This window comes from Megalobrama amblycephala, linkage group LG14, assembly GCF_018812025.1.
Source record: "Megalobrama amblycephala isolate DHTTF-2021 linkage group LG14, ASM1881202v1, whole genome shotgun sequence".
Taxonomy (NCBI): Eukaryota; Metazoa; Chordata; class Actinopteri; order Cypriniformes; family Xenocyprididae; genus Megalobrama; species Megalobrama amblycephala.
The window spans coordinates 127,501-147,069 of NC_063057.1; the positions used below are offsets into that span (position 1 = coordinate 127,501).

General features: G+C 39.8%; 2 protein-coding genes and 1 long non-coding RNA gene across 4 annotated transcripts in view; 2 read left to right on the forward strand and 1 right to left on the reverse strand.

Moving 5' to 3' along the window:
* The window catches only part of crebl2 (cAMP responsive element binding protein-like 2), a 24,404-nt gene extending 6,201 nt beyond the window's left edge, over positions 1 to 18,203 (reverse strand). Inside the window, exon 1 of the mRNA XM_048155979.1 lies at positions 18,087 to 18,203. Within this exon, the coding sequence (XP_048011936.1) occupies positions 18,087 to 18,188 (102 nt within the window). The 5' untranslated portion in view covers positions 18,189 to 18,203. The remainder of the gene's footprint in view (positions 1 to 18,086) is intronic.
* dusp16 (dual specificity phosphatase 16) lies at positions 1,392 to 14,758 on the forward strand. 2 transcript variants are annotated; one of them, XM_048155978.1, is made up of 7 exons: positions 1,392 to 1,700; positions 5,047 to 5,648; positions 11,167 to 11,302; positions 11,849 to 12,012; positions 12,088 to 12,247; positions 13,033 to 13,156; positions 13,697 to 14,758. In XM_048155978.1, the coding sequence occupies exons 2-7, from the start codon at positions 5,418 to 5,420 to the stop codon at positions 14,523 to 14,525; spliced, it is 1,644 nt and encodes a 547-aa protein (XP_048011935.1). In that variant the 5' UTR covers positions 1,392 to 1,700; positions 5,047 to 5,417; the 3' UTR covers positions 14,526 to 14,758. The 2 variants fall into 2 exon arrangements, with proteins under 2 accessions (XP_048011935.1, XP_048011934.1); XM_048155977.1 differs by having other exon boundaries at positions 5,093 to 5,648.
* LOC125245410 lies at positions 15,649 to 17,086 on the forward strand. Its single transcript, XR_007179521.1, has 2 exons — positions 15,649 to 16,040; positions 16,152 to 17,086. It is a non-coding gene; the product is annotated as an uncharacterized LOC125245410 (long non-coding RNA).
* Positions 18,204 to 19,569: the final 1,366 nt, after the last annotated feature.

Genomic DNA, 19,569 nt, shown 5'->3' on the forward strand with positions numbered 1-19,569 from the left:
AATGAACGTTCTATTAACGTTACTGGAAGAACGTTTGTTCATAACGTTGAGAGAACCTCGACAGAACGTTCTGAGAACATTATTAAAGATCAGATAACATTGAAAGAACGTTCTATTAACGTTACTGGAAGAACGTTTGTTCATAACGTTTAGAGAACCTCGACAGAACGTTCTGAGAACATTATTAAAGATCAGATAACATTGAACGAACGTTCTATTAACGTTACTGGAAGAACGTTTGTTCATAACGTTGAGAGAACCTCACCAGAACGTTCTGAGAACATTATTAAAGATCAGATAACATTGAAAGAACGTTCTATTAACGTTACTGGAAGAACGTTTGTTCATAACGTTGAGAGAACCTCACCAGAACGTTCTGAGAACATTATTAAAGTCCAGATAACATTGAATGAACGTTCTTTTAACGTTACTGGAAGAACGTTTGTTCATAACGTTAAAGAGAACCTCACCAGAACGTTCTGAGAACATTATTAAAGTCCAGATAACTTTGAACGAACGTTCTGTTAACGTTACTGGAAGAACGTTTGTTCATAACGTTGAGAGAACCTCACCAGAACGTTCTGAGAACATTATTAAAGTCCAGATAACATTGAATGAACGTTCTATTAACGTTACTGGAAGAACGTTTGTTCATAACGTTGAGAGAACCTCACCAGAACGTTCTGAGAACATTATTAAAGTCCAGATAACATTGAATGAACGTTCTTTTAACGTTACTGGAAGAACGTTTGTTCATAACGTTAAAGAGAACCTCACCAGAACGTTCTGAGAACATTATTAAAGTCCAGATAACATTGAATGAACGTTCTATTAACGTTACTGGAAGAACGTTTGTTCATAACGTTGAGAGAACCTCACCAGAACGTTCTGAGAACATTATTAAAGATCAGATAACATTGAAAGAATGTTCTATTAACGTTACTGGAAGAACGTTTGTTCATAACGTTAAAGAGAACCTCACCAGAACGTTCTGAGAACATTATTAAAGTCCAGATAACATTGAAAGAACGTTCTATTAACGTTACTGGAAGAACGTTTGTTCATAACGTTGAGAGAACCTCACCAGAACGTTCTGAGAACATTATTAAAGATCAGATAACATTGAAAGAACGTTCTATTAACGTTACTGGAAGAACGTTTGTTCATAACGTTGAGAGAACCTCGCCAGAACGTTCTGAGAACATTATTAAAGTCCAGATAACTTTGAACGAACGTTCTATTAACGTTACTGGAAGAACGTTTGTTCATAACGTTGAGAGAACCTTGCCAGAACGTTCCCTGTCCGCTAGGAATCAACTAATGACACAGTAGAGGGTTTATATGTCACTTTGGAGACGTGTAATACGTCATGAGTGTGTAATTAATAGAGTTCTGAAGCTCCGCCTCATTTACACTCATTTACAGTCTTTTACTCAGATTTTACACACTTTCAGTCCACATGAAGAGCTGAGCGCCGGTTTCTGTCCTCATGAGCGGATCTGAGCGTTTATTCTCTGATTATCGAGAGTTTGAGGCCGGTTTGTCTTTCAATGACGCCATGATGTTATTTTTACCCGATGAGCTCACGAGCGCCTCAGAGTTCACCAGGGCCGAGCTGAGCGACTCTAACTAGTTTAACTACCATCTGACCAGCTCATCTGAGGATTTACTGCAAAATGAGACGGACTGAAACTTTCACGGTGAGTTTCGGACTCGAGTTAAATGAGAAATAAGTCGCGGAGGCCGCAGTGTGTGTGTGTGTGTGTGTGTGTGTGTGTGTGAGACACGATGTTCTTAGTTTCGTTTACTGTTTGTCTGAGTAAAGTTGGTAAAAATGATTTTAAAGTTCTAGAAAGTAGCGCGTTTAGCTTCTTTACTCTGCTGTCATTAAATACGAGATATGTGTGTGTGTGTGTGTGTGTGTGTGTGTGTAAATGAGGAAATTATGTTGTTATCTAAAGGAGACAGAATATACTGAAGCACTGAAAACACTCGTGACGTCCTCAAATGTTCAGTACTGTAGTAATATTATGGTATTTTGATGTATCACACACACACACACACACACACACACACACACACACACACACACACACACACACACACACACACCATGAAACTGGATGATTACCATGTTTGTGTACCTTTTACACAGTATTTAAGAGAATACTATAGTATTACCACACTGTATTCTTTTCTTTATTAGATAATAACATAATGTTCTTCACTTGTATGTCTAAAGATCTGCTAAATGAATAAATGTAAATCTGTCCTAATAATACTCATGGCACTACAGTCTAATCTTTAAGTAAAAACATGGTAATAATACCATGGTTGGTGTCTAAGTGTTGGTCACATGATCACGTCTCTCATTTCAGGATATTTCTGTAAGGGAAGTTCAACATGTTTATTTCAGCAGCGGCATCATAAAAATCACCTGTGAGGAACAGAAAGCGACCGTGTTTTTGTTTGTGTGACTCTGTTTCTCGGGTTTCAAACACAGCTTAGATTAAAGACGGTGTTTCCCATCAGGCGTTCCTGTTCACCGCAAACAATGAAGTTCTTCCTCAGAGTTTCTGTCTCAAACATCTAAACATTCTCAAATCAAGAATCATTTACTGGAGAAGAGAAATGGCCGAAGATATTAACTTTTCTTCTGAGTTTGATCTCTAGATCATCGGTGGTTCCTTCACAGCTCGTTATCGTCTCCTCGTTAAGCAGGAGACGCTCATTAGGCTCCCAGAGGTTTGTTGTGGTCGGGAATCTCGCTATGAGGAACTCGTCAGGTTCTGGAGGAATCGAGAATTTCCCCTCGTAAAACCAAACATATTCACGTCACTCGGGTTTTCATTTCCACAAATGTATGATTGGAAAAAGAAGCTGGTTAAATCAGGATCTTGCGTGACCTTTGACTTTATGAAGCAGCTAGTTGCGTTGGTCTAATCTAGTCAAGTCTTTTTTTAGAGCTTTAAACTAAACAGATTCAGAGCAGTGAAATGCCAGTGAGGTCAGAAAAATCATCTTGTTTTCCCTTTGAATTGAGTGTGTTTCTCTGACTCCACTGGCAGTTTTAAGCACAAACTTTGATCATTTTTTCAGTCTTAATATCTTCAGTTTTTTTGCTTCTCCAGTAAATGTATCTTGATTTAAGAACGTTTAAATATTTGAGACAGAAACACAGAGGAAGAACATTCGGTTTCGCAGTGCTTGTACATTAAAGATATTTCTAAAATTGACCTCCGAGACTGAAAACTCATTGACAGGCTTCACAGCGTCTGTGGTTTGATTCCAGCAGCGTTTGATCTGTTTGTGTTCAGATGGACGGGTCAAAGTCCTCCAGCGCTATTATCTCTATCGGGCAGGTTGGGCTGTTAACCTTCGGTCAGTAGAAAATCCCACAGCAAACAGTTTTAATTCATCTCGGCCTCTGCAAACACACGCAGGGAAGGTCAGAGAAAATTGAAAACCGGATTGAAGAAGAAACCAATGCCAATGACGTTCAGCTTTACCACAGTTTACACAGTCATTAGTCACTGGGAGCTCAAGCTCAGTGTTTGTGTGCCGTTCATTAGTGTCGGTAAAAGAAATCAGCCGTTAGCAGGTCCAGAAATAAACATCACGACTCCTGTAATCAGATCCGTTTCACACAAGCTCCAGTTTCATGTTATTATTAGAAGGAAGCGCAAGATGCAGAAACTCTCGTTTTGTTGAATATTTGATGGGAAATCGTGATGACATCACATGATCTCACGTTCACTTCGGTCTCGCTCAGATCCGGAGGTTTACGTATGGAAGCTTGTTTCCATCATGGAATAAGAATAAAAAATGTAATTGCAACTCCGAGTTTATAACTCGCAATTCTGTAAAAAGTCAGACCTTAAAGGTGCCCTAGAATTAAAAATTGAATTTACCTCGGCATAGTTGAATAACAAGAGTTCAGTACATGGAAAAGACATACAGTGAGTCTCAAACTCCATTGTTTCCTCCTTCTTATATAAATCTCATTTGTTTAGAAGAACAGGCGAATCTCAACATAACACCGACTGTTACATAACAGTCGGGATCATTAATATGTACGCCCCCAATATTTGCATATGCCAGCCCATGTTCAAGGCATTACACAAGGGCAGCCAGTATTAACGTCTGGATTTGAGCACAGCTGAATCATCAGACTAGGTAAGCAAGCAAGAACAACAGCGAAAAATGGCAGATGGAGCGATAATAACTGACATGATCCATGATATCATGATATTTTTAGTGATATTTGTGAATTGTCTTTCTAAATGTTTTGTTAGCATGTTGCTAATGTACTGTTAAATGTGGTTAAAGTTACCATTGTTTCTTACTGTATTCACAGAGACAAGACTGTCGTTATTTTCATTTTTTAAACACTTGCAGTCTGTATAATTCATAAACACAACTTCATTCTTTATAAATCTCTCCAACAGTGTGTAATGTTAGCTTTAGCCACGGAGCACTATCAAACTCATTCAGAATCAAATGTAAACATCCAAATAAATACTATACTCACATGATCTGACGCATACATGCAGCGTGCATGACGAACACTTTATAAAGATCCATTTTGAGGGTTATATTAGCTGTGTGAACTTTGTTTATGCAATGATAGAGTCAAGAGCTCTGGAGGGGGCGGAGAGCGTGAGGAATTAAAGGGGCCGCAGCCTGAATCAGCGCATTTATAATGATGCCCCAAAATAGGCAGTTAAAAAAATTAATTAAAAAAAAATCTATGGGGTATTTTGAGCTGAAACTTCACAGACACATTCAGGGGACACCTTAGACTTATATTACATCTTGTGAAAAAGCGTTCGATGGCACCTTTAAAGAAATTACCTTAAAAAACTGAAATGCGAATTTTGAGAAAAAAGTCACAATGGCAGGTTATAAACTTGCAATTGCGAGTAAAAATTCAGAAGTCACAATTACCTTTTTTTATTCTGTGGTGGAAATAAGCTTCTGTAGTGTTGTGAAAAGCACTATACAAATAAACTTGAATTGAGTTAAACAGTCATTTGTGTGTTCCAGGTCAGACGTGTGTGTGTGTGACTGTTGTGTGTGTGTGTCTCTGCAGGAGCTCTTGATGATGAAGCGCAGCGGTGATGATCGAGGTGCATGAGCTCCGTCTGTATGGAGCCCCTGTAATGCTGTGAAAGAAACCCCATCCTCCCACTGTCTCTCACACACACACACACACACACACACACACACACACACACACACAGTCTCAGTGTCAGTGAGTTTTTCCTCTAGAGTTTCCTCTTGCTCTTTTGGCCGCCTGCCGAACGCCATCAGGGTGACATCATCATCATCATCATCATCATCAGCTGCGCTACAATGGGACCGTTCATCTCCTAAGGGCCGAGAGAGAGAGAGAGACGGACTGAGGGATTGTGGGTATGTGTGAGTGCGTGTGCGGCGCTCGGCCCATCGGGCCCGAGGGTCTGGTGGCGCTGCTGGAGGGCGGTCTGGACCACGTGCTGCTGATCGACAGTCGTCCGTTCGTGGAGTATAACGCCTGTCACATCCTGGAGGCTGTCAACGTCAACTGCTCCAAACTGATGAAGAGGAGATTACAGCAGGACAAGATCCAGATCAGTGAGCTACTGCAGCACTCGGCCAAGAGGAAGGTGATGATGGAATAATCACACACTCACACTACAGCAGATGATCAGCAGAGGGCGAGTTTTTATCTCACATTTCTGAGATCATATCTCACGAGAAAAAAGATATAAATATTTGAAGATATAAATATCTGAGTTTATATTCAGATATAAACTCAGAATTGAGAGAAAGAAGTCAGGATTTTGAGATATAAAAACTCGGAATTGTGAGAAAAAAAAGTCAGGATTGCGAGATATTAACTCAGAATTGAGAGAAAGAAGTCAGGATTTTGAGATATAAAAACTCGGAATTGTGAGAAAAAAGTCAGGATTTTGAGATATAAAAACTCGGAATTGTGAGAAAAACGTCAGGATTGCGAGGTATAAAAACGCGGAATTGCGAGAAAAAAGTCAGGATTGCGAGATATAAAAATTTAGAATTGTGAGAAAAAAAAGTCAGGATTGCGAGACATAAAAACTTGGAATTGCGAGAAAAAAGTCAGGATTGTCAGATATAAACTCAGAATTGAGAGAAAGAAGTCAGGATTTTGAGATATAAAAACTCGGAATTGTGAGAAAAAAGTCAGGATTTTGAGATATAAAAACTCAGAATTGTGAGAAAAAAGTCAGGATTTTGAGATATAAAAACTTGGAATTGCGGGAAAAAAGTCAGGATTGCGAGATATAAACAGAAATATGCTGGAAAGAAGTCAGGATTGTCAGATATAAACTCAGAATTGAGAGAAAGAAGTCAGGATTGTGAGATATAAAAACTTGGAATTGCGAGAAAAAAGTCAGGATTGCGAGATATAAAAACTCAGAATTGTGAGAAAAAAGTCAGGATTGCGAGACATAACTTGGAATTGCGAGAAAAAAGTCAGGATTGCGAGATATTAACAGAAATATGCTGGAAAAAAGTCAGGATTTTGAGATATAAAAACTCGGAATTGCGGGGAAAAAAGTCAGGATTGCGAGACATAAAAACTTGGAATTGCGAGAAAAAAGTCAGGATTGCGAGATATAAAAACTCGGAATTGTGAGAAAAAAGTCAGGATTGCGAGATATAAAAACTCGGAATTGTGAGAAAAAAGTCAGGATTGCGAGATATAAAAACTCGGAATTGTGAGAAAAAAGTCAGGATTGCGAGATATAAAAACTCGGAATTGCGAGAAAAAAGTCAGGATTTTGAGATATAAAAACTTGGAATTGCGGGAAAAAAGTCAGGATTGCGAGATATAAACAGAAATATGCTGGAAAAAAGTCAGGATTGTCAGATATAAACTCAGAATTGAGAGAAAGAAGTCAGGATTGTGAGATATAAAAACTTGGAATTGCGAGAAAAAAGTCAGGATTGCGAGATATAAAAACTCGGAATTGTGAGAAAAAAGTCAGGATTTTGAGATATAAAAACTCTGAATTGCGAGAAAAAAGTCAGGATTGCGAGATATAAAAACTCGGAATTGCAAGAAAAAAGTCAGGATTTTGAGATATAAAAACTTGGAATTGCGGGAAAAAAGTCAGGATTGCGAGATATAAACAGAAATATGCTGGAAAAAAGTCAGGATTGTCAAATATAAACTCAGAATTGAGAGAAAGAAGTCAGGATTGTGAGATATAAAAACTTGGAATTGCGAGAAAAAAGTCAGGATTGCGAGATATAAAAACTCAGAATTGTGAGAAAAAAGTCAGGATTTTGAGATATAAAAACTCTGAATTGCGAGAAAAAAGTCAGGATTGCGAGATATAAAAACTTGGAATTGCGAGAAAAAAGTCAGGATTTTGAGATATAAAAACTTGGAATTGCAGGAAAAAAGTCAGGATTGCGAGATATAAACAGAAATATGCTGGAAAAAAGTCAGGATTGTCAGATATAAACTCAGAATTGAGAGAAAGAAGTCAGGATTGTGAGATATAAAAACTCGGAATTGCGAGAAAAAAGTCAGGATTGCGAGATATAAAAACTCGGAATTGTGAGAAAAAAAGTCAGGATTGAAAGATATAAAAACTCTGAATTGCGAGAAAAAAGTCAGGATTTTGAGACATAACTTGGAATTGCGAGAAAAAAGTCAGGATTGCGAGATATTAACAGAAATATGCTGGAAAAAAGTCAGGATTTTGAGATATAAAAACTCGGAATTGCGGGGAAAAAGTCAGGATTGCGAGACATAAAAACTTGGAATTGCGAGAAAAAAGTCAGGATTGCGAGATATAAAAACTCGGAATTGTGAGAAAAAAGTCAGGATTGTGAGATATAAAAACTTGGAATTGCGGGAAAAAAGTCAGGATTGCGAGATATAAACAGAAATATGCTGGAAAAAAGTCAGGATTGTCAGATATAAACTCAGAATTGAGAGAAAGAAGTCAGGATTGTGAGATATAAAAACTTGGAATTGCGAGAAAAAAGTCAGGATTGCGAGATATAAAAACTCAGAATTGTGAGAAAAAAGTCAGGATTTTGAGATATAAAAAACTCTGAATTGCGAGAAAAAAGTCAGGATTGCGAGATATAAAAACTTGGAATTGCGAGAAAAAAGTCAGGATTTTGAGATATAAAAACTTGGAATTGCAGGAAAAAAGTCAGGATTGCGAGATATAAACAGAAATATGCTGGAAAAAAGTCAGGATTGTCAGATATAAACTCAGAATTGAGAGAAAGAAGTCAGGATTGTGAGATATAAAAACTCGGAATTGCGAGAAAAAAGTCAGGATTGCGAGATATAAAAACTCGGAATTGTGAGAAAAAAAGTCAGGATTGAAAGATATAAAAACTCTGAATTGCGAGAAAAAAGTCAGGATTTTGAGACATAACTTGGAATTGCGAGAAAAAAGTCAGGATTGCGAGATATTAACAGAAATATGCTGGAAAAAAGTCAGGATTTTGAGATATAAAAACTCGGAATTGCGGGGAAAAAAGTCAGGATTGCGAGACATAAAAACTTGGAATTGCGAGAAAAAAGTCAGGATTGCGAGATATAAAAACTCGGAATTGTGAGAAAAAAGTCAGGATTGTGAGATATAAAAACTTGGAATTGCGGGAAAAAAGTCAGGATTGCGAGATATAAACAGAAATATGCTGGAAAAAAGTCAGGATTGTCAGATATAAACTCAGAATTGAGAGAAAGAAGTCAGGATTGTGAGATATAAAAACTTGGAATTGCGAGAAAAAAGTCAGGATTGCGAGATATAAAAACTCAGAATTGTGAGAAAAAAGTCAGGATTTTGAGATATAAAAACTCTGAATTGCGAGAAAAAAGTCAGGATTGCGAGATATAAAAACTCGGAATTGCGAGAAAAAAGTCAGGATTTTGATATATAAAAACTTGGAATTGCAGGAAAAAAGTCAGGATTGCGAGATATAAACAGAAATATGCTGGAAAAAAGTCAGGATTGTCAGATATAAACTCAGAATTGAGAGAAAGAAGTCAGGATTGTGAGATATAAAAACTCGGAATTGCGAGAAAAAAGTCAGGATTGCGAGATATAAAAACTCGGAATTGTGAGAAAAAAAAGTCAGGATTGCGAGATAAAAACTCTGAATTGCGAGAAAAAAGTCAGGATTTTGAGATATAAAAACTCGGAATTGTGAGAAAAAAGTCAGGATTTTGAGATATAAAAACTCGGAATTGTGAGAAAAAAGTCAGGATTTTGAGATATAAAAACTCGGAATTGTGAGAAAAAAGTCAGGATTGCGAGATATAAAAACTCGGAATTGTGAGAAAAAAGTCAGGATTGCGAGATATAAAAACTCGGAATTGTGAGAAAAAAAGTCAGGATTGCGAGATATAAAAACTCGGAATTGTGAGAAAAAAGTCAGGATTGCGAGATATAAAAACTCGGAATTGCGAGAAAAAAGTCAGGATTTTGAGATATAAAAACTTGGAATTGCGGGAAAAAAGTCAGGATTGCGAGATATAAACAGAAATATGTGGAAAAAAGTCAGGATTGTCAGATATAAAAACTCAGAATTGTGAGAAAAAAGTCAGGATTGCGAGATAACAGAAATATGTGGAAAAAAGTCAGGATTGTCAGATATAAACTCAGAATTGCGAGAAAGAAGTCAGGATTGCGAGATATAAAAACTCGGAATTGCGAGAAAAACGTCAGGATTTTGAGATATAAAAACTCGGAATTGTGAGAAAAAAGTCAGGATTTTGAGATATAAAAACTCGGAATTGCGAGAAAAACGTCAGGATTTTCAGATATAAAAACTCGGAATTGCGAGAAAAAAGTCAGGATTGCGAGATAACAGAAATATGTGGAAAAAAGTCAGGATTGTCAGATATAAACTCAGAATTGTGAGAAAGAAGTCAGGATTGCGAGATATAAAAACTCGCAATTGCGAGAAAAACGTCAGGATTTTCAGATAAAAACTCGGAATTGTGAGAAAAAAGTCAGGATTTTGAGATATAAAAACTCGCAATTGCGAGAAAAACGTCAGGATTTTCAGATATAAAAACTCGGAATTGCGAGAAAAAAGTCAGGATTGCGAGATATAAAAACTCGCAGTTGTGAGAAAAAAAGTCAGGATTGCAAGATATAAACTCAGAATTGCGAGATATAAACAGAAATATGCTGGAAAAAAGTCAGGATTGTCAGATATAAACTCAGAATCGAGAGAAAGAAGTCAGGATTGCGAGATATAATTATAGTTTTCGTTACAGTTTTTGTAGTTATTGTTATAGCTTTCGTTCTTGGTGTGAACAAACCTTAACTCTCTAAGAATAGTGAGTTCACAGCACAACTATAACAACACAGAGAAACCATATCAGCTGATGAACGATAAAAACACTGACAGCCAATCAGAATCCATCCTGCTTTAAAGAGCTCGAGCATTTAAAGAGACAGACAAAACTGCAGCGCTTATAATAAACAGAAGGATATCGTCCACTGGTGTGGACGCTTTAGTTATCAATTTAGTTATCGTTAGGGTTTTTATTGCAGCTATAGTTATCGTTATAGTTTACGCTATATTTATCATTATATTTTTTGTTGTAGTTTTCATTTTAGTTTTTGTTGTAGTCTTCACTAAAGTTTTCGTCACAATTATTATTATAGTTTTCGTTATCGTTATCATTATTGGTGTGAATGGGCCAGTGAATCAGCGCTGTGTGTTGCTCAGAGACTGTGGCTTTATAGGTAATATTTTCATTGGCAAAACTGAGCAAAAACAGACAATACTGAATCTGAACTATAGCACAATATTAACCTCTTATTTATTGAGCTGTTGTATAAAATCAGCAGTGTGTGTGTGTGTGTGTGTGTGTGTGTGTGTGTGTGTGTGTGTGTGCTCATACAACAAATGAAACAAACAAGCCATCGTCTCTCACAAAGGCCACTGAGACCGCCTTAGCAACAGGCTGCCGAGTGACCTCATCCCATAGTTATCTGTGCACGCTTCCCTTTTCAAACGTTAAGCTACTAACTAGAGTAGTTACGTACACTGATACAACTGAAGCAACATGAGTGTAGATCAGAATCAAACTAAAGCAGATACTTTTACTCTAAATAAACCAGTTTGTAACTCAATGCTTGTGTGTGTTTTCAGCTGGAGCTCCAGGGTCAAGAGGTCGTGGTGTATGACCAGAGCTCGTCTGACCCCGCCTCCCTGTCACCTGACACCTTTCTCAGCGTCCTTTTGGCCAAGCTGGAGAAGAGCTTCCCATCAGTCCACCTGCTCTCAGGTGAGTCGAACACATCAAACATCACTAGTACTAGTGCTCACACTGACAGCGCATGAGAGTGTGTGTGTGTGTGTGTCACATTAACCGCTGACATCACACAGGAAATGAATCCAGAGATGGAGGATGTGAGAAGAGTTCTGAAGCTCGAGTACATCACTAACTGTTTCGTGTGTTTTACTGTAATGTGAGAACATGAACATATTTCCCTCTGGGTTTTTTCTTCTATTTGGGGGGGGGGGGGGTATAGTTGTCAGGTGATGATGTCATCGGTGAGGAAACAGACTGATAATCAGGTCAGGTGATTGTGTAACGCTAGAACACACGGTTACTGATCTATCGAGAGATCAATAAATGAGGTCAAGAGCAATTAACATGAACAAACACTCGTCGTCTGACTGATCCAGCTGATTGACGTGATCATTAACAGACACGGTTCATCTGCGTTCACTCATATTCAGCATGTTTGACGGCAGACGCTCTCCTCAGCACATGACTCCTTCGTGAGCGTCTGGTTTGCGAGGCTCAGTCTGTCTTTGTTGTCCGCAGGTGGTTTCGCCGAGTTCTCGCACCTGTTCCCGGGTCTGTGCGAAGGGAAGTCCACGCTGGTGCCGTCCTGCATCTCTCAGCCCTGCCTTCCCGTGAGCAGCAGCGGGCCGACGCGGATCCTGCCGCACCTGTACCTGGGCTGCCAGAGAGACGTGCTCAACCAGGTGAGGTTCACTGCAGCGTGAGGGCGTCTGACGCGGGTCAGGACACGTGCTGATGCGTGTGACGTGTTCCCGCAGGAGATCATGCAGCAGAACGACATCGCTTACGTGCTCAACGCCAGCAACACCTGCCCCAAACCGGACTTCATCCCAGAGTCGCACTTCCTGCGGGTGCCGGTCAACGACAGCTTCTGTGAGAAGATCCTGCCCTGGCTGGACAGATCGGTGGAGTTCATAGGTCAGACAGGGTCACATGACCGAGCTTGTGATGCATTAGTGCCGCCCACTTTTTTGTTCATTTTTCAGCATTGCATACATTGATTTAAAGCCAAAAACCATTTGAAAACAGGAATATTTTTTATATTTTTTTGTTTTATGTTTAATGTAAAATTGTATTTTATTTTTTTAAATTTCACTAATACTTATTAAAATGAAATATTAGCTAAATTAAACTATTTTTTTAATAAGTATTAAAATTAAATTAAATTTTAAAAACATAAAATAGAAATGAGATAAGAAATTGGTGATTAAAAATGTTACAAACAAAAAGAAAGATATAAGACTTAATGGCTTTAATGAGGAAAAACTACAATCCCATGAGTCATTGCAAATGACATAACCAGATTAAAAATAATGGGAGAAATATCAAATTATTCATTTAAAGTTGTATTGTTTCTATAGAAAACTATGCACACACACACATATATAATGTGACTGCAAGCTCTTTTGACACAATTTGATCATCACGACTCTGATTGGTGGATTTTTCTGCACAGTATCATGGGTAATGTAGTTTTTCCACCACAAATTCGGCTGTTAAACATGATTATTTTGAAAATAAAGCAATAAAGTCTGTCTTTAAAGGTTTATAAGTTATCATTAAAAATGAATGAGTTTGTACTTCTGGAACCGACTTTTGCGCTCCATCATGATTCTTCTGTCTTGATTGCTGAGAGTCTGAGGTCAGCTGACAGGAAGTGCTGTGGTGATGTAAGCACTGATTTGTGTTGTGTTTCCTGTCAGAGAAAGCCAAGGCCAGTAACGCCCGCGTCCTGGTTCACTGTCTGGCGGGAATCTCCCGCTCGGCCACCATCGCCATCGCCTACATCATGAAGAGGATGGACATGTCATTAGATGAAGCGTACCGGTAAGGCCAGATCATGTGACCATCATTCTTCTGTGAGCCTTTTTGATGACACATTTTACTACGGTAGTGTGAAGTATGGCATTCAAATAGTGGAGTATTTAAACATCATGATAGTATTTGCCTTTGATTGATTTAAATGTCGACGTCGGTAGTTATAACATCTTCATTCCTTTGGTTTTGGGTTGAGATGTGACTCATGAGCTCGACTGTCACGCCGTACCCTAACCAGATGAGACCAGATCAATCCAAACTCAGAAGAGCGTGTGGCCCGCTCACACCAAGGATGATAACTATAATGATAAAGATAGCGCTCTAAAAATTGTTCTAAATGTAAAAGAATAGCAGAGTAACATAAAAACACTGACAGCCAATCAGAATCCATCCTGCTTTAAAGAGCTCGAGCATTTAAAGAGACAGACGACAAAACCGAACAGAAGAACATCGTGCATTAATACAGTTATCGTTCTCGGTGTGAACGGGCCTTTATCATGTGACGTGTGTTTTGGACACGCTGTGACCGTGTGATCTCACCTCCTGCAGGTTCGTGAAGGAGAAACGGCCGACCATCTCACCCAACTTCAACTTCCTCGGTCAGCTGCTGGACTTTGAGAAGAAGCTGAAGAGCGACACGGCGGTCAAACCCAGAGCGGACGCGTCAGACGAGCAGAAGCCGTGCGGCTCGGACCTGCTGGAGCCGCTGACGATGCCCTGCGTTCTGGCCGGCGTCCCGGAGGAGCATCTGCTGGCTCGGGCACTCTGCGGCCTGCAGCTCGGAGAGGACCCGGAGGAGAGCAGCCGGCCCAAACGCTCCTTCTCCCTGGACATCAAGACGTACGGCGAGTCCGGAGCGCCTCTGCGAGCGTTTGCCGACAAACCGCCCTGCCAGTTCTCACCGGTGCAGGAGGTTTCAGAACAAAACACACCAGAGCAAAGTCCAGACAAGGAGCGGGACAGTAAAGCCTTGTGTCCGCAGACGCTCCAGCGCAGCGGCAGCGTGGACGAATCCCCGTCCGGCGTCCTGCCGCACTCGTCCGTGCTGAAGGGATGGCACTCGGACATCGTCCTCGGAGGCTGGTTCCTCTCCTCGGAGTCGGCGCGCTTCTACTCCACCTCGGCCATCTTCAGCGGCGGCGGCTGCGCTCCGGGTCTGGAGGCGGTGAGGAGGCGCGGCCGGCAGCGCAGCGGGGACTGCGGAGACTCCCGGAGGAGCTGGCACGAGGAGAGCAGCTTCGAGAAGCAGCTGAAGCGCAGGAGCTGCCAGATGGAGTTCGGAGATGGCGTGTCGGAGACTCGCTCCGGAGAGGAGCTGGGAACGGTGGGCAGCCAGTCCAGCTTCTCCGGCAGCATGGAGATAATCGAGGTTTCCTGAAGACTGACATTACTCAGTGTCGACGCACGGCACTAGACGCTTGCTTCGTTTGGCGCTTCTTTCTCCCATTTGTTCTCATTAAATTTGTACTCGTCTCTCGCAGGATATCCAGTACCTCAACAATCCAAATGAAGGCAAGACACTACGGGTGAAAAACTTAAAGGAACACTCCACTTTTTTTGAAAATAGGTTCATTTTCCAGCTCCCCTAGAGTTAAACAGTTGAGTTTTACCGTTTTCGAATCCATTTAGCCGATCTCGGGGTCTGGCGGTACCACTTTTAACATAGCTTAGCATAGTTCATTGAATCTGATTAGACCGTTAGCATCTCGCTCACAAATGACCAAAGAGTTTCAATATTTTTCCTATTTAAAACTTGACTCTTCTGTATTTACATCGTGTACTAAAGGTGTGGTCACACTGCACTTTTCGTTGTTGAGTTGAATTCATGTTTATAAAAAAGACGCTGTAGACCGTGACGTCATATCACGACCGTTAAATTTCGCACGTTCAAAGTCTAGTGTGACCACGGCTTAAGACCGACGGAAAATGAAAAGTTCGATATGGCTAGGAACTATACTCTCATTCCGCCGCAATAATCAAGGAACTTTGTTGCCGTACCATGGGTGCAGCAGGAGCAATGATATTACGCAGCGTCTCTCACAGATGTCTCTGTTGTTGCTCCCTGTGCAAACAGGCGGTGCGTAATATCATTGTGCCTGCTGCAATGATAGCGAAACTCTTTGGTCATTTTTGAGCGAGATGCTAACGGTCTAATCAGATTCAATGAACTATGCTAAGCTATGCTAAAAGTGGTACCGCCAGACCCGGAGATCGGCTGAATGGATTCGAAAACGGTAAAACTCAACTGTGTAACTTTAGAGGAATTGGAAAATTAGCCTATTTTCAAAAAAAGTGGAGTGTTCCTTTAAAAGAGGCCATATTATGTTTTTGTGCTCTACTGAAACAGGTTTTCCTGCTTGAATGTTGATTATTTTCCTCATATTCTCCATTGTTGCAGCTCCTCTCTTCCCAGTCTGTCAGTAACGCTCTGTTTAGTTCCTGTCTCTATGAAGCCCCTCCTTCTGATTGGTCGGCTGGAGCAGTGTGTTGTGATTGGTGTTTGGGAAATGTCCCGCCCCTTACCATAACCGCCAGTTTCAACACACTACTAACTAACTCAAGCAGGCCCCGCCCCTTTCTTCTGAATATACAGACACAAATAGATAAAGTGCAATAAAATAAACACTTGTGGAGCTCAGAGCGGTTTGGCCTGTAGTGTCTTGCCTTGAGCGTGTCTTTTGTCATTGTATCGTTGTGTCGGTTGTTGAATTATGATCTCAGGAAGTTCTGAATCAGTTCAGAGTGAAGATCGAGAATCAAACACACACAGATCTGATTCTCTCCATCATCATTGAACAGTCTCTGTGTTTCTCATCCACACCGTCCATCATTCACACTCGATCACAGAAGGATTTGATTCGATAAACTGCTTCCAAACCCTCCAGAGCTTCAGGTGAGACACAGAGAAACTCTTCAGTCTGCGTCGCGTTCTTATTCAGTGGTGCTTTTAGTATGAAAGAAACGATCCAGCACAGTGCTGATGTTTGTGTCGTTTCCTTCACAGACTCCTGAGACTGGAATCATGGGAAATACTGACCTGTGATCAGTCTTGTGTAGCTGTTTATTGAAGGTTTGCCTTGGTAAAAGGTCATCAGAGGTCAAAGCAGAGGCATTGAATCGCCATACGGACTCATTCCCAGCTAACAGGATGTTCTCTTAATGTTATGAACAAACATTAGTAGAACGTTCATTCAAAGTTATCTGGTCTTTAATAATGTTCTCAAAACATTTGCACAAAACATCGTTCATGGAAGGTTTTTACCTGAAACGTTTTAGTTGGATGTTCATCTAACGTTCAGAGAACATTCTAAAGTAACGTTCCCTTCATATTCGCACACACAAAAAAATCTAGGTTTTGAACGTTTTTCATAAATAATGTTTTTATAAATTTAGCTAAATGTTCTTAGAACATACTTGTTGGCTGGGTTCAGACCTGAACGATCTGTATTTGATGATTTTGACGAGAAGGACAGAATCAGAGTTTCCTAAAGCTGTGAAAATGAGCTGAAGACGGAACGAATCGGAAGCAGCGACTGAATCCCGAATCTCTGAATCGTTCGATACGGACTCGCTTAAGCATCGTACATTTACACGGACCTCAAATCTACAGTGATCAATGTTTATTTTTACAATAAAGTCAAACAACTGATGATATAATCATTCATGAGACAGATCAACGTTATTTTTATGAAACAGTGATTCTGTGTAACGAATGCGTTTGAAGGAGCATTTCTGGAGATATTGATCTGTTATTGATTGCTGAAATAAAACAAGTGGTACTTGAACATGTTCAACAGTCTATTAAAACATTTAGAGCTGCTCTTCATCCGATAAAATGGCTCATCCAGAACAGAAACTTCATAATCGCCACTTGAGACTGTATGAATGGAGTGAAATAAAATACTTTAAAACATACATATTAAAACTGTATAAATAGTGCATGAGCTGTATCCAACTGTTCTGAACATCACAGCTATGATTGGTTCCCAGGTGATCACATGACTGATGAACGCCTTTCAGCCAATCAGATTAAAGGGCTACAAGTATGAGACGTGGTGTGTTAGCAATAAAGTAAATTCTATTCAGTTCTATTTCACCTTCAGTGTCACTGATCGCAGAGCTGGGGTGAAAAATCAGTCGCTTTGAGGTTTTATGACCATAAATGTGAGAAATCATGAAGGTTAAGCATTATTCAACACACGCTGGGTCCCAATTTGCCTACTTATACCTCGCCCTAAAAGTATGTACTCTTTGTGAAGTGTGTAGCAAGAGTAGACCAAAGTCATTTCACTCGCGGCCATCTTTGAAACGCCTCTCGGGCATGAGTGCAGCTCAGAAACAGCAAATTCTCCAAAGCTGTTCACCAAGCTTTCAATTAAATTTCATATTTTGAAATCACCAATGAAATCTGACAACAACTATCTCATAAATTTGGTTTCTAAACACTCGAATCATGACAAAAAGCACAAGCTAAGTGCGCGTCTCTGACCGGAGTTTCTAACGGTCGCTGCTGTGACGCGATGATTCTACCAATCGGTGATTGGCTCTTATTTAGAAGGCGGGACTTATTTTCATGATTCGAGTGTTTAGAAACAAAATTTATGAGATAGTTGTTGTCAGATTTCATTGGTGATTTCAAATATGAAATTGGAGAATTTGATGTTTCCCCATTCAGAGATAGAAGCTGCATTTGGAGGCCCGAGCGGCGTTTCAAAGATGGCCGCCGAGTGAAATGACTCGTCTTAATTAAAAGGACTTTGCATTTTGCTCGTTGCACTTTCTCCCATTCATAATAATAAAAGCACACCGTCTTTCGCAAGCGCAAGTCTTTGAAGCTTTGGGACAAACTATCACATGTGTCGCATTGTTACACAATCATGTCACTGTAAACTGGCCTGTCAATCATCCTCCACATTTAAATTTAATTTAAATTTCCTACCATGTTGGAGAGAGAAGTAGCAGCACGTTGATCTTCCAGATCTTCCAGTCGCGGGTTTTCACGCAGAGACTCCTCATGTTTGCATAATATAAAAGTCCACATTGTTATTGTAGATGAAATATAACAGGGGTAACATCAAATAAATATTTGATCAGGTTAATTGTTGATTAGTCACACTTTTAACCGTCGGTCACGTCACACACCTGCCATGTTTGTAGTTTTTTTTTAAAACATTTTATTGGTGTTTGTAGTTCTGAACCAATCCCCCTCCAAAGCGCGTTGAGTTGTGGGCAATATTAGCAGTAATAGTGTGCACACTCCGAGTTCAAAGTAGACCATCCGGGGACTTTTGCATACTCTTCAACATACTATACTTTGGGGACACACTTATTGTAATCTCACATACTATAGTATTTAGGATGGATAGTATGGATGGACATTAGGACGGGGGGACACAAACCAGGGAACTTTGTGGCAAGGTTCTCTCAAAGTTATAAACAAACGTTCTTCCAGTAACGTTAATAGAGCGTTCCTCTTTAATATTGTTCTCAAAACAGCACACAAACTTTATTTGTACGTTTCAGCTGGACGTTTTTTTTAATGTTTCTACTTGTTTCAGATTCAGAAAACATTCCAAGGTATCTTTCCCATGATGTTTGAAGAATGATAAAACGGAAAGTGTAGAGAATAACGTAGAACACATTTTTTCTGCGCCTCTCCGGTGTGACTGTTGCCTAGCAACAGAACAGTTTCCACGGTGACGTCACTGCCGCTGTTCTCAGCGATGCAAATGAGCTGCTGTCATTCAGTCAAAAAATCAGAGATTATATAATAGTCGCTGTGAAGAGTTCGAGCGTCCAGCAGACCAAACAAAACAATAATTCATCAAACAAACACTGACTCTCGTGCTGTGACGACAGAAGAGGTTAAAGGTTAAAGCAGTTTTGTTTCTGCGACAACAGCAAACAAATCATTAGTGACGTACGATTGATGAATGAATCGTTCTTTTGATCCGATTCTTTATAACGAACCGGTTCGCAGCAGGAGCCTTTAGTATGTTTACTATAAATGCAAATCATATTAACAGAGTTAATCATGTCTGCTGCAAATTTGAAAGCTCGTTATTTGTGCCTCAGACAATACATAAATTAAAATACAAATTTTCCACCGTCTGTGCAGGTGCTTCACGAACCTGAAAAAGAGAGTCCTAATAAACAGAGTTAATGAACACATGAAACATCTCGATTAAAGAATAAAACACATAACATACATATCTACCTTCAAATAATAATAATAAATCAGTAAAGCTATTTACCGACACAGACATTTAGTAAAACTTGTTTGAAGGATTAAAGTATTATGAAACCTGAAAACGTAAAATAACGTTAGTGTAAATGAGCGGTGGATGTTAACCATAGATGCCTCATTCCACCGATCATACATGTTGGCGCGTCCGCCATCTTGCAACGGTCATCATGGCACA

What these genes read in the sequence shown, in the direction of transcription:
- dusp16 (XM_048155978.1), top strand. Translation starts at nt 5,418, where the DNA reads ATGTGTGAGTGCGTGTGCGGCGCTCGGCCCATCGGGCCCGAGGGTCTG. An exon ending in AGCACTCGGCCAAGAGGAAG is followed by an intron (nt 5,649 to 11,166) that starts GTGATGATGGAA and finishes GTGTGTTTTCAG; the next exon opens with CTGGAGCTCCAGGGTCAAGA. An exon ending in TCATTAGATGAAGCGTACCG is followed by an intron (nt 13,157 to 13,696) that starts GTAAGGCCAGAT and finishes CACCTCCTGCAG; the next exon opens with GTTCGTGAAGGAGAAACGGC.